Source organism: Anastrepha obliqua, chromosome 5 (assembly GCF_027943255.1).
Source record: "Anastrepha obliqua isolate idAnaObli1 chromosome 5, idAnaObli1_1.0, whole genome shotgun sequence".
NCBI lineage: Eukaryota > Metazoa > Arthropoda > Insecta > Diptera > Tephritidae > Anastrepha > Anastrepha obliqua.
In genome coordinates, this window is record NC_072896.1 from 119,303,139 (window position 1) to 119,318,417 (window position 15,279).

At 34.0% G+C, this 15,279-nt stretch overlaps 1 protein-coding gene across 1 annotated transcript in view; it reads left to right on the forward strand.

Annotated features, from left to right (window-relative positions):
- LOC129248625 (uncharacterized) overlaps nt 1-14,816 on the forward strand; it is a 31,968-nt gene extending 17,152 nt beyond the window's left edge. Inside the window, exon 3 of the mRNA XM_054888248.1 lies at nt 13,254-14,816. Within this exon, the coding sequence (XP_054744223.1) occupies nt 13,254-13,611 (358 nt within the window). The 3' untranslated portion in view covers nt 13,612-14,816. The remainder of the gene's footprint in view (nt 1-13,253) is intronic.
- The last annotated feature ends 463 nt before the right edge of the window (nt 14,817-15,279 follow it).

The following is a 15,279-nucleotide window of genomic DNA, read 5'->3' on the forward strand; positions in this document are numbered from 1 at the left end:
TAAGGCCGTGTACGATGGAGAGGCCACAATTTAAAAGCTCTAGCCAGCTTTATATTTTCTTCGAAGCTGATGTGGCAATGCAATAACACGACAAAAAATGGTAGAGTGGACACTTTTCTACCTCTGCTATAATACCTAATTCTGGTTAAGATGCCTCATCTGGATATAAGGTATTTGACTATTTGTGCAAAGTGAACTCTAACTAGATTTTGTTTTATCGGCAACCAGCTGGCGATTGTGCCATCCTTCGACATTTCAAGTAGCCATCAGAGAATGAATAAATCTCAGAAAAATCCAACCTTCACTGAACATATTGAGCAGTTATATATGATATGAAATTCAACGTCATTCACAGTTTCTACATAACGATTAACAAGATGGCGCAAATTTAATCATCCAATTGAGTTTTTGAATTTCTTTTTTACTAAATAAAAATAAATATTTTGAGTAAAAATATGACTGGCGTAAGACGCCATTTGCAAAAATTAGAAATCTTTCGGAGGGTGATTAATTTTGCGCCACCCTTACTAGTAAGTTCAACTTTATTTGACTGTAATATTTATTATTATACTATTAATGAAGTTCAGTAGGTGTTTAATATTAAGACCTGCTATATCAGCGTAGGAAAGATGCCTAAATTTTAGCCTCGTCAGAGCAGGGTAGCTAAGATGAAGGTGCTGAGATGATTCCACCTCATGGTGAAAAGAATTCTGAAAGTGTGGCCAAGATCAGACCGTTAACCGGCTCTCAGCGGATGTGAAAGGTTCAGCTGATTGGCTGACGCCACTATGGCAATCATCACAATAGTTTGTTTACGAAAAAATTGAGATTGTCTTGGCCATGTATTAAAAAAAGCAACACATTCCCCACTCATATTGCTTCGTTGCCGTCTGAGTAACGACTGATTGGACGAGTGTGTGAACATGTATAAAATGAGCGGGTAGAAATAGGCTGCCAAGTACCCGGTGACGTGGCGGCTGAAGTTTCTCGCACAATTTTCTTTTTCGCCATAGCAGATTGGACAAACCTGGTAATCTATCATCTTTGATTCCACCTCATCACCACCATACAGTTGATGCAACACTCAAATGCAATGACTCAAAGCAATGCCGAGTCTCACCGAGGATGATATGATGAACATCTTTTCACCATGGAATCTTACAGCACGAATACTTCGCAGGCAATGCCCTCTAATGGAGAAAGAGATGAGTTTAGAAAATTAGAAAGCTGAGATTTTATTAATCTTAGAATAACCATCGAACGCCTCAGCTCCACACATTGTGAGAATGATTTCGCGATATACAAGTTTGTATACTTGCCTAGCGCTCGCTGAGTTGACTCAAAGCCCACCCATCCAGAAGCAAACTGCAGGTAGTCAACAAGACAGACAAAAAGGCAGATAGTATTGATATTTAAAGGCGAGCTGGACAAGATTTCAGAAGTAAAGTTTGTGGTTATGAACAGATTTTAAGCAGAACTCAAAACCATTTTTCATCCCCCTTGGATGGAATAACGCAGCTTAATTATTCTGCATATTTTCAATATTGTTTCATGAGAAATTTGATTTTTGAAAATAGTAAAATTCATTAAACTCAAAGCGTGCTCAAAGACAATTATTTAAGTCAAATCTGCACTTTTTCTAAAATTAATTAATTGGACTTTTTCAATAATTCTATTGTATATGCAAATACATATCGCTTCCATGCAACGTCATATTCATGATAATTTTTCCGTCTACTACCGAAAATATTAGAGCCATGCCGGGATTTTGCAATTTTCCGGTAAAAATAAAAACAAAATTGAAATTAATAAAAAAATTGGTATATTTTTTCATTCCATTCACACAAAAGTGAGAAGTGAATGTAAAGTGCTTAGCTACACCTACCACAAGAGGCGGAAAATGCACAACAAAAACAAACACTTTGCACTAAGTAGTCGCTCATGGCGCACTTTTGCTTGCCACACATAAACACACCCATACACACATACATATACTTTTCGTATAGCATTTATTTTCTTGTAATCAACTATGTGTGCCTTCGCGGAAAATTTGTATCGGAAAGTGGGTGTGTTGTTGTGGAGGCATCAGCGCTCGACGAGATGTCATGCTTTCTTGAGTAATAATAAAGCATGAAAAAATTCAACGACAATTAGATAATACATACGAAAAACATAACAAAAAACAAATTGAATAAAGATATCAAGGAAATATATACTAATATGCGCTAATGTGCTGTCATCCATCTCGAGTGTTGCTGGCGGCTTTAAAATAAATATAAAAAAACTTGCATCGCGTGTGGCATTTAATAACAATGGCAGGGCTGGCAAACGAATTTCCTTCAATTATTCAATATACTTTCACGCTCTTAAATTGCTTGAGGTTTATATTTTCGGCTTAGGTTAAGTTGGGCTTATCTGAGACAAGACACTCGGTCGCCCTAAGGCCCATTGAGATATCTGCACTTGTTTTCCATCCACTAAGGCCCCCAGGCCTCCAAAGAAATAATCACCGAGATATTTGACACGGCTTCTTTGAAGTGTAGGACAGTCACAGAAGGAGGCGTTTCACCGACTCAATTTTTTCTTCATCTCCACAACTCCAGAAGTCATTGTGAGGAACACCCATTCTATTGGCTTTAGGCTTAAATGCAAGGCCAATTGGAAAGGTTCCAAGGCAGAGCAGCTGATTTCAGTTTTCTTTTTATTTGGGCTCTAATTTTAAAAAATTGCTTAAATTACTCTGAACAGCCCAATCTTTGTTTATAGGATTTGGAGTGTTTGGACCTGAAAGGAAAAAAAGAAAAATACATTGTTTTTCATTGTTGTTACCCTACTGCTGCTACCTTTTCAAAGTGCCTTGCTTAAATATGTTTTCCCCGTCGGCAGGCACTTTACAAAAAATTAAATTTCTTTTGTCAACAAAATTTGAGGCGAACAATGATTTTTTAAAGAAGTTCTTTCAGAGTTAATTGTTAGAATTTAATTGATAATTAATTAATAAAAATAATCCAAACTAATTCGAACTTAAAATTTTAAGGCAAACCCTTTTTTGCTATTTGAAAGTAATAACATAAAAATTATAGCCACCACTTTGGCTTTCGGGCCTACAACTTAAAAGAATGATTGGATTTTCTGCATTTCAATAATTTTATTCAGCTTGGCGAGAATTCCGATGGGTGCCATTATTCGCCTTTTAGATTAGTTTCAACTTATTTGTAAAGTGGTAAAGAAAAATATTTGGCACAATTCTTTAGTTAGGCTGGCTCGAAATGAAATAAATAATTGGCGCAAACACTTTTGTTAAGTTCCGAGTGTCGAGTTCCTCCCCCTATTAATGGCGGGCGTCTTGGTGTTCTTCCACAAATGTAGGCGCGAAATGCTGACCTTAAATAAAAATGGCGCATCGCGCTAATTGGGTCCCAGGGCACAGAGGTATAAATTTGAATGAAGTAGCAGACGCATTGAAAAGAGCGGCTGCGGTCTTGTTACTAATAGGAACTGAGCGCTCATTGGCTATGGAACAACACACCTTCAAAGAGAAGTTAGGAGTGAAGAGCTAAGACTCAGGTAGGGTAGCTGGCATCAAAATATGAGGCTACGCAAAGCGAAACTTTTACTTTACTGGCAGTATACAATCAAAAGAGGTTTCAAAACTCATAGCCTTCCCTAAAGATAAACTGAGAATGGTCAAAATTATCAAACCATTCTCACAAACCATTCCATATTGCACAGTCATTTGCACAGGATGTTCCACTGACTCTTACCGTTTCTGCGACTAATCGCTGGAGACTCCAATACTCCTTCTCCTTGAGTTATCTCGGCCAACTGCTGCCAGATGAAAGGCTCATACGCTCAGTACAACCCACCTCTATCTTAAGTTTAATAAGGGACCTGGGTTTGGATAAGCTAATGTGATGAGTAGAAGGCACAAAAGGCCATGAAGTCGAAGTGAAAACTTCAAATCAAATATATCTATCTATCTGAAAGTCATTAAGACCCAAAGCGGAGACAATAAATATGCAATGGCTGCATGTTTTTAAACATTTTCTTGAAAATTTGGTTTTAAAGCTTAAAGGAAAGCAAGCTATACATCTCTCTATTTAGATAAATTTGTGGTCAAATGTTAGCCGCTCAGAAAAATATATTACATTTAAATCCATATCTACATATATAAGTACATACAGAGCTCCTTAGAGGAAATAATTTTGAGATCAGCGAGCACTTGAAAGCTCACCAAAATTATTTAGATAGAAAGCCAAAAATAAAGAATTACTTACCTTCCTGCAAAGCCGCTATTGTAGATAGAAAAACCTCACTAAATTTCCATACAAAAAGAGATATGCTGAGATGATAAAAGAGTTGATATTAATTTTGCAGAGCCTAACTATTAGATTCCTATAGCTTTTAGAAGAAACCAAAACTATGAAATACAATTTGACTATACCCGCGAGGAAAATATAGCATATCAACACTTCGACCAGCTTAAGAAGTTTTTCTTTTTTCTTTGTTTTCATTATTTAAAAAAAAAGCATAGCTCATTGCCTTGCGAAAACCATATAAATGCTAATTCCAAATTTTGTGCAAAAATTTTAAAAATTCCACAAACTCTCCATCACAATCCCGTGGTTTTAAATAAGTAAAATAGTGAAGAATAATACATAATTAATTTTGAAATATTTGGTATGCAGTTCTATGGCTCATTCAATTTTAGTATATATAATAAAGTGCAAGTCTGAAGTTGCTAAAAAATGCCGTTGATTTTTTATAATTTTTTTCCCTGAGGGTTTTGCGCATATTCTGCGTATAACAAATGCACAACATTTTTTATGTAACTTTTTTTTTAATTTTTTTTGTTTTAGTTCCGTTTGAGTGGAATAATCAGTAGCTCATTTGCAAGATCAACTATAGCTTTCTATAAATTTTTTACGGAAATTTTAAACAATTTAAATAACACCATTTACCTTATTAGTAGTCTCTACTTTAAATCGGACATTTTTTCTTCACCTTTTTGTGAATTTTTTTCATGTTTCGGCGTATCAACAAGAAAACGCTTCTTGATGTGCTCCCACAACTATTAATTTTATAAAAAATAATGACTTCAAAAACTAGGCGCTGCAAAATATCTGATGAAAAAGACAAGACAAAATTTGATTAACTTGCATTAGAGCACAATTTTGAAATTTGGCAATCTTTTACTTAAATTTGGAAATAAATCTGGAAACTTATAGATATAAAAAAAAAGTTAGTGCATCCTGTGGCGAGCAATGTTTTCATATGTTTTTGCTATTTTTCTTTTCATTTCCTAACTTTTCACTTAAATATATATTTTTTTTATTTGCACACTTTTTTCTCTTTCATTTTTTCATTGTAATTTGATGCCATCACTCGGAAAGTAAAAGTCACTATTATCTCCACAAATTTGATTTTTTTTGCAATTTGCGTTTACTTTTGCATCTTCACTTTTTTCATGAGAGTTTTTGTTTGTTTGCTTTTTGGTTGCAATAATGAAAGCCAGCACTCAAAGCCTGTACTTAAATTGCAGCAATAACGAAGTAATGACAGTAGCAACACCAAAAAAATATGGTAGCAAAATAATTCGCTTATTTTGTAAAAAAGTCACGTTGATGAATTTCGCTGCGTTGAAAGATGCTTCATTATGGAAACTGTATATTTTTCTCTGAATTTTTTTATACTTTCAAAATAATTTTTTGCACTAAAACGCGTGAGGGATAGTTAGGCAGTGAAAGGTTTTGAAGGTGCTGGAGCAGAAAAATTGTGGAAGAAAATGCAATCAACTAAAGAAAAGTGCAAACAATTAGAGAAATGAGCAGCCATGTCGAATTACGTTTAGTATTTTGCTATCTTTATTACAAATCGTTTATTGTAATACTATAACGAAGTTGTACGCACAACGCTGGTGATGTTTTTGGCAGTGCTTTTTTGATATAAATGAATAGAACAAGTGCTGAAATTCAGAAACGTGCAGGTGCCAGTTAAATTAGAGTCCAATCATCGAAAGTTGGTAGAAATGGTTCAAAAAAAATTAGTGGAGTGGAAAATTCTTGCAGAGAGCCTTAGGAAAGGCACGTAGATGTCATTAAGTAGAAATTATATGAGAAAAAATAAATGGGGGGATGCCATATTAGTAGTAAAATAGTAGCAGAAATAGTAATGACAAGATGTAGTTCTTCCTTAGTAGAAAGTATCACCGTTTAGGAAAAGATTTTAGGTAGGCAACTAGAAGTTATAAGAAAGTTGATAAAAAAGTAATAGGAAAAGCATGACAATGAAGAGACAGTAGTACTTCAAATAGCAACTGAAATGTTAGACAGAAAGCATTTCCAAATAAAAACTGTAAAAATATTACCAAAACAGTAGTACAATATTAGTGATCCAGTAGTAAAAATTACCACTTTAGGAAAAGGAAAATAAGCGGTAATAAAAATTAAATAGAAAAGGAACGGAAATATGGTGCTGTAGAAATAGGGAAAAGTACATCAGAAGTAGTAGTGCAAGGAAGTGGATCATGAAAGGAAACGACTTCAAATAGTACTTAACTTCAATAAGTACTTAATACAGACGCATAGATTCGATGAAAATATTTTTTTTTTGGCGGTGAGTTTTGCTTAAAAATGTGACGTTACTTCCCAATAAAATCAAATCCCCCCTTTCTCTTAGATTCGCGGAAAATATAGACACTAATATAATTGCGTACATGTATCTTCTCCAAAAAGCCCAAAAGTATCTTAAATGTAGCAATACAAAGATTTTTAGGAAAAAGTGTCAAAATAGTAGTAGGAATGAGTACCATTGAAACTGTCTCTAAAAATCACAAAACAGTGTGTATGACTCCAAAATGTAACGCATTTTAAAGTAGTAATATTTTTAGTACTGTTCTCTTGCTATTTTCTGCTACTATTTTCTGATATTATTTTCGACAACTATTTTGTAGTACTATTTTATTACTATTTTTACTACTAGTTTTTACTACTGTTTTTACTTGTTTTTCAATACTATTCAAAAATGGTGCATAGCTTTGAAACAGTTTTAAAATTAAATGACGCGCTCTCTAATTAGCAAAAAGTACCATAAAGTTGAGCAATAAAAGAAATCGTAAAAAAAGGTGTAGCAAGAATAGGAGTAAAAATGAACACATTTCCACTTTACAAAAATGAGCAAATTTGCAAAAATTATACACAAACGTTAGGTGAAGCGTACTAAGAGCAAAAGCATTTCTACTACTATTTTCTACTGCTATTTTCTACTACTATTTTCTAGCACTATCTTCTACTACTACTTTCTACTACTATTTCCTACTACTGTTTTCTACTACTATTCCATAATTGTGCATTTATGCATACCTTCGAAGAAAATTTATATTTAAATGACGCCCTCTCTAATTAGAAAAAAGTACCACATAAAAAGTAGCTATAAAAGGAATCATAAAAAAATTGCACCCAAAATAGCAGTCCAAATAAGTGCGAAAAATCTCCAATTTTGAAAAATTGTGTAACAACATTGGATGAAGCGTAATAAAAACAAAAACAAAAACAAACATTTTCTACTACCATTTCGTGAGGGTACTAATGCCAAACATAAAAATTGTTCTTAAACTTTGTTGCTTATCGATAGCAAATGATAGTAAATAGCGCTACACGCAATTGAAAAACTTTCGGCAAAACGTTTCAAATATAGTGTAACAAAATGTAGATACCCGGGTATCATACATTCCGGGTGTTTAATATAGAATGGCAGTATTGCATTTTATACATAACCATTGGCATTAGATATTCAAAACGCTCTCAATTACTTAGAAGCAAACATTTCTAAAAATTCAGCGCAAAATGTGCTACATAAATTAGTTATAAAAATAGTAGTAGAAAATAATACTAATGTGGAAAATTGAACAAAAATTAAAAAAAAAATAACTGCGATATTTCAGCAAATTATGGGATATCTGCATATAATTAATGTAGTCAATTTGTTTAAAAGTATTAGTCATTGTTTTGTATTAGTAATCAAAATGATAGCAAAAGTGTTTTCTAATAGCAGTCGCCCCGCGGCAGGCAAAGACGAACCTCCGAGTGTATTTCTAACATGAAAAAGCTTCTCATAAAAAATATCTGCCGTTCGGAGTCGGTATAAAACTTTAGGTTCATTTGTGGAACAACACCAAGACGCACATCAGAAATAGTAGGAGCTATTTCGTAGTAAAAATAGTACGCTTTCAAAAAAAGTAAGTCATATTTGACTCTTGCGAATTAGAGAGCTGCAGTATATAAAGAGGCAAAAAAAAACAAAAATATTTCTTACATCTTTCAAATTCATATATTTATTTTATTTTCATTTAGTAAAAAAGTTATTGAAAAACATTGGATTGATTAATTTTGCACCAGCTTGTAATTCATATTGAAATATTCCCAAGAAAATGGTATAAAAAAATAGCATACAACCTTACAATAGTTATATAAAATAGGTCGTTTTAAAAGGTGTCAGAATGAGCGATCAAATAGTGATTCAGCGAGTCCCTATGAGCATTCGCGTTATATGACTATTTTGTGATTTTTTTTTTTGGTTTTGTGGAACGGACAATTTTTGTAACTAAATTTTTATGAGGCCGCAAACCTAAGTAAGTGCACAGTAAAGCAAAGTAATTAAAGCGTGTTCAAATGTGCTTGCACAAACGCTTAGTTGCAAATATAGCTGATGTGCCTTTGAAACAAGCCCAGCAAATAAAAGCAGAAAGAGTGAAAATACTGCTGCTACTTATTCCGAGGTAATTAGATGTCTTATAGCTGGTTTAGATTACCGGCGGGCAGAGATAGTAATCGCGCAGTCAACCAAACAAGCGAGCAAGCAAGCAGTGAAGGTGGGCTGGTCTTCCAGGCAGGCAGTGAGTCGCTGATGTATCAGGCCAAGCGTAGCCTGGCGTATGCTTCTTCAAAGCCATTCACTCAGCCCTACACCCAACCAGCCAGCCAAGCAATTATCTTCTCATGCCAACACTTTAGCAGCCATGCGCTAAAGCCTCCCCACTCAGTTAAGCTTCACATTAAACCGGCAAGCCGCATGTAGCGCTGGGAAATTCAAATTGATTCGCTTGCGAAAGTCGCAACCAGCCAACCTGGTAGCCAAACAAAAGTGTGTCAATTTCACAACTAAGTACCACATGCACGCACAGTCTAGCATAACATAGCATCACATATCAAATGTGTAGCATTCAAATGAATTTTGACGGTGGCTGCGTTTGCGCACAAAATCTCCTACTCACATTGACTCGAACGTAGCTCAGCAAATGAAACCAATTCAAGCTATGCAAGTGTGCGTTTTATGTGGCGCTCCCAGACGCATCTTAGTCACGGGTAAACTCGCAATCGCATAAATTGCAATTACAAATTGTCAGCGGGTGGTAGGTAGGTGTGATCTGCTTAGATGGTAAACAGTAGTCGCAACACCCAGAGCTACAACTACTTGCTGCGAACGATGAACGTACATATGTGTGCGGCATGAATGCTGTGGCATGAAGCTGTCACACGCTTGCTACATGGCTTTGGGCTGCAAGTACATAAATATTTTCCTAGCCCTCCCAGCAGGATCTAATTGCGCTTGAGACAGACAATAGAGGTTTGCGCAAACCATGAATAAGTGATTCGATGTGTCGGCGCACAAGAATGGAGCTGATGAAATGCGGGATCACATGAATGATGATGAAGTGAATGACTTAACGAAAAGAGAGAGAAGAAAAAAGGTTGCATATTAAAAGAAACATAAAAGACGCGAAATTAATAGGAGACTGCAAAAGCGCTGGGGACAAACGCATGCGCATAACTATAATGAATTAGTTCAACCGTTAATTTCAGCAGTCACATGCAATATAAGCGTACATACATACATATAGAGGCGTGTACCCACGTACAAGTTTATGACAGATGTAGGCAATTGACTTGGGTTGCGCTAATTTGTACGCTGTCGTAATTACTTATTTTGCATATATGTGTATGTGTGTATAAGTGTTTGTACACATGTTTGTTGTAGTAATTACAAGTGTTGATGATGTTGGCTTTGTAGTTTATTTTCACATTTTTCCACATTTTACTTCGGTTGCGGTTTGATTTTTTTTTTTGACTGCTTCACAACTAATCACAATTGACTTTAATGAATTGCTTGCGGTGAAAATAAAAATAAATGATTTCACATCAACAATACGGGGTGTTGCCTCATTTGCATATGTGTTTATGTATGTGCATTAGGGTTACCGCTTTTTCTGGAATTGTTGATGTTATTTGGCATAAACTCTAGAAATGTGAGGCTACCCAAAAAGTAGTAAATTAAGAAATTCGTGCCAGCTTGCACCTCAAGTCCCAAAATTTAATTTTCTAAAGTAAGATTTTACATGTAAAAGCAAGAAATTAGTTCCAATTTTTTTGTATTTTCCAAACAATATTACCGTCAATGCGTTACATTCTTACGTTTTCAAAACTTTACTGCTGGTCAGAATTGTAAGCTAAACAACGATTTTAATTTATTTTTTTTTATCCATCCACCCCCAAAGTTGCTGGAGAGTAATTTCGGACGTTTTTATGGCCTACCAGTTTTCAATAAATATTCAATCAATGAAATTCAATTTCGAGTAAATTTGGGCACAAGTAACCTTCTATAGCCCTATGCTCTGATTAAGAACGCTATTTCTTCATATAACTATATAAATAGTTATATGAAGAAATATATTAATTTCATGTACAAACTATTTATTGTTAATTTGACAAGAGACATAAAGGAATTATAAAAAAAAAAAAGAAAAAACCTTCTATAGCTCCCAAACAGATGGACACTTTGAAACTTTATGTAGACACTTCTACAAAAAGGGCAAAAAAGAAGTCAAATAAAAAAAATCGAGGTCAAAGGTGTAAAAGTTGAAGCGAATCAGAGAACCATTGAAATGGACTACTCTAGCGTCGCCACAAGTACCTACTCCTACGTTCTATGCTAGTGCTTCTCAGGAGCGGTGTTTATCACTAATTCGTACGTATTTGAATAAAGCTGGAAATCTTTTTGAAATACTGAGCATCTAAGTATGAGTCTAAATTATTATCAAAAAATACTAAAAAAATTATAAACATTTTTTTTAAATTCACAAAAAAAAGTTTTCTGAAATTAAAAATTTTTTTTCTGAAATTGAAAAGAAAGGTTTTTGAAATTAAAAAAAAAATAGTTTTTAAAATTAAAAAAAAATACAAAAAAAAAATTATAAAAAATTTTTGAAATTAAAAAAAAAATGTTTTTTTGAAATTGAAATTTTTTTTTTGAAATGGAAAAAAAAGTTTTTTCAAATTAAAAAAAAGTTTTTTGATATTAAAAAAAAAAGTTTTTTGGTATGAAAAAATATTTTTTTTTAATTTTTGGAAATTTTTTTGAAACAGAAAAACAATAAATGTTTATTCCCCCAAGAGGTGTTTTCCAAACTTTAGGCTCTAGTCGGCACCGATTGGCTTATAATTTCATATCTGGTTTTTTTTATTTCGGAATGTCTCACCAAAAATTAATATGTTTTTCCCCCGTAAAAATTATGGCCTCACTAATGAACATACATATTTTGAAATTAAAAACTAAAATTTTTTTATTTTTTTGTAAATTTGAAAAATTTCTTGAAATAGAAAAAAAAATTTTTTGCCATAAGACGTTTTTCAAACTTGAGCTTCTAGATGGAACCGATAGATTTAAAATTTCATATCTAGTAGTTTTTTGTTATTTTCGAGCGAATCTCGCAGAAAGGTAATATGAAAATTAAAATAAAAAATTTTGAAATTGAAAAGTAAAAAATAAGGTTATTATGGGATTCTCTTTGTGGAACATGCAAGAGTTACAGAGCACAGTCTGTGATATTATTATTTAAAAAATTTCAATTTGAAAAAAAAACATCAGTTTAAAAATTTTTTTTTTTTTCAAAAAGCGTCATGCAAACTTGAGCTTCTAGTCGGAACCGATCGGCTTAAAATATCATATTTTGTAGTTTGTGAGTATTACAAAAAGTGATTATGTTTCTTTTTCATACAAATTGTGGCCACCCTAATGTAAATAAATTTTTTCAAATTATTGTGATTTTTTTATTTCTGAGAGAGTTTCACTAAAACTGAATATTTTTTCCCCCATATAAATCAGGACAATCCCAATGTACACACATTTTTTGTATTTGACAAAAATATTTTTTTTAATGATTTTATTATTTCTTAATGTATCTCACAAAAAATTAATACCTTTCTTTCACCCTAATGTACGTTGTACATCCATACTTATAATATATACGCGTCGGCACTTGTCTGCGCCGCAGGTGGCAATCACTTGATTTGACTTGGCTTGTAGCGTAATAAAAGCGATAGTGGGAAAAAATTAAATAAAATAAATTTAAATAAATGTGACACTACACTTAAATGTGTAGCACTCATAGATAGGGAGTAGATGAGTTCACAGACACTTTGAAGACATGCCCTTCATGTTGCAGACGGCGACGGGAGGGCGGAATAATTATGAGTCAAAGTGCTTAAAGTGAAATTAGAGGCAAATTATCTGAGGGAATTCATAAGAAATTACCATAAATGAAATCAAATGCAAGCCAATTAAAAATATATTAAGTTAATTTCCATAGTATTTATGTGCATGGGAGTTTGAAGGGAGCCTGAAATAATACAAAAAATGTCTTTCAAATTTGTGTAATTTTTTAATACGCCTGAAAATACCTTTTTTTTTATAAAAGCAAAAGCAGTGATGATGGTTTTTGAGGGAAGTAATGACGAGAGGGAAAAGTGGGCCCGAAGTTTATTCCTGTTGCATTTTTCAAAGATGGCTCCATCCAAACTCAACTTAGGTTAGATGTTATTACTGCAGCAGATGATGCCATGTTAAGACCCTCTCAGGGTTTCGGATCCACAGTGAATGGTTCTCATGGTCTATCAAGCAAAACAAGCGAAATCTTCACGGCTCGGAGCTCACCAGAGCAACATCACTCGACCCTTTTTTCCTGCTTAGGAAGGCCTCTGTGGCTGCTGAGGCTAGAGATAGACTTGTAACAACAGACATTTTGTGGCTTTAAATGGTGTCTTGTTGCACTCTTAAGACTTTATTTAATAATTTTCGGCTAATTGTTTATTATCTTGCAAAGAAAATTTGAAAACAACCAAATGTTGTTTATATTTCATTTTTTTTTTTTGTGAATTTAGTAATAATTTATTTTTTCCATTCTTTTTTTTCTCCTACAGAAAACCCATTGTCTTCCCACCACCACAGAAGCACTACAAAATCGTGTTCATTAAGGCGCCATCACCACCAGTTCCAACAGCGCCAGTAATTCCAATCTTGCCACAAAACGAAGAGAAGACGCTGGTCTATGTGTTAGTGAAGAAACCCGAAGAACAGCCAGATATTGTTATACCCACCCCAGCGCCCACACAGCCCAGCAAACCAGAAGTCTACTTCATTCGCTACAAGACACAAAAGGAAGAGACCGGCCCATATCCCAACAGCATTGCGCCGCCGCCATCGGGCGATTATGGTGCACCAGCACCACCGTCGGCACCTTCAGCGCCCAGCTCATCGTATGGTGCACCATCGCACTAAGTACGTGGGCAGGGGAGAAAGGAAGCGAAATGTAATGTAACAAAACGATCCAAAGCATTTGTTGTTGATTTTAGACGAAAAGCAGTGAAGGAGAATGATGGTGAAAGCGTAGTAAATAATAAATAAAAAGCAATGGGGGATGATATTGGAGAAAATTAAGCGTACAATAGGTACCCCAGGAGTAAAATATAGAGGATTATCCATTGAGTAGCGTGTGTTGGATGTTGAGAAAATATTTTCGAAGACGAAAAAGTAACTTTGCACAATTTGTAGCTTACTTTTGCGCGCCTAAACTACCTAACAACGAAGTCTGTTTTATAATACAAAGCGTGCATGTTTTTCGAAAATGCCTTTGTTGTTGTTCCGAGTACTCGTACTTTTACTAACATACGCTACGCCAAATACATATGCATATGCATGTATATGTGTGTGTGTATGTTTATGCAAGTGCGTTTTTATTATTAATTAATTAATTAACTTCTACTAAGCAAATTTGAAAGCGAAAAAAAAAACATTTTTTTTAACGTGTGACAACCACCAACACCTCGAAATGCCAGTTGTGCTGGACCGTTTTTGTAGTTTTTCATAACGATTTTGAACGATTTTAAAGTATCGAAAAAAGCACAGCAGTTTTCGACACTTCAAATTGTAACTTTTTTTTGGTTTTTTCTTTTTGTTAGCATACGAGTGTATTGTTGTAAAATAGTGAATTTTTGTTGTTTCTCATATGCTTAGCGTTGGCAATTTGCATAGCGGGCGCTCTTTACAAGTCGCCCTACTCTCTTCTCATCTCACCTCTAGCGGCTCCTTGCTCGCGCGTGCCTTTAGCCTACGCCATTCGGCTGTTTGTTTCATAATTATGACGTTTTTAGTTTTTAATTGTGTGCGTTATACATTAACAAAAAAAATGTTTAAATATATAATAATCAATCTCTTTGTTCTCTTAGTCTTAAATACAGCCACATACTCACACATATTTGTTAATTTTTTTTACACATGAACTGTTTATTTTTTTGTATTAGACTTCAATCAAACTCTCTCCGATTTTGTTCTTGTATATGTAATATTCTTACGAAAATATATGTAAACAAGCATCTATATGTACTTATGTAAGTGTGTAAGTCGATAATTAACATATTACGAAAGTGTAAAGGAAATGTAATGATGATGGATTTAATAAAGATCTTTTTTATACATAACAGTAATTGTTGGTTTTTCCTTATTTGTATTAGAATTTTCTATAATCGTCTTGCTTGAAATTGGCCGCCTTTAATAAAGGGAATGAATACTTCGACAATTTTTCCATAATAAAGGAAAAATAATTATTTGTATGGTAATTAATGAAAAAGGAAAAATAAAGATTTGTATGGTAATTAATGAACTTCCACAGCGACGTCTATGCCCATTGGGGTGTGCCACACAGTAGTGAAGAAAAAGAGGAATTTTACCTATATTTTGCAGTTGCCTATATGGGTTTTTTGATAGATCACGCGAGACTACTGTCAAACTAAATACATAATTTGTTCAAGTATTTATTGAAATTTTGTCATGGCAAGACATAACCCTCTCAACAACGTTTACAAATCGTACACTTGTATTACGAACCCTCCTATCCAATGCACTTTGCCAAATATTTGGCAAAACTCAGAATAATATTACATTACTGAA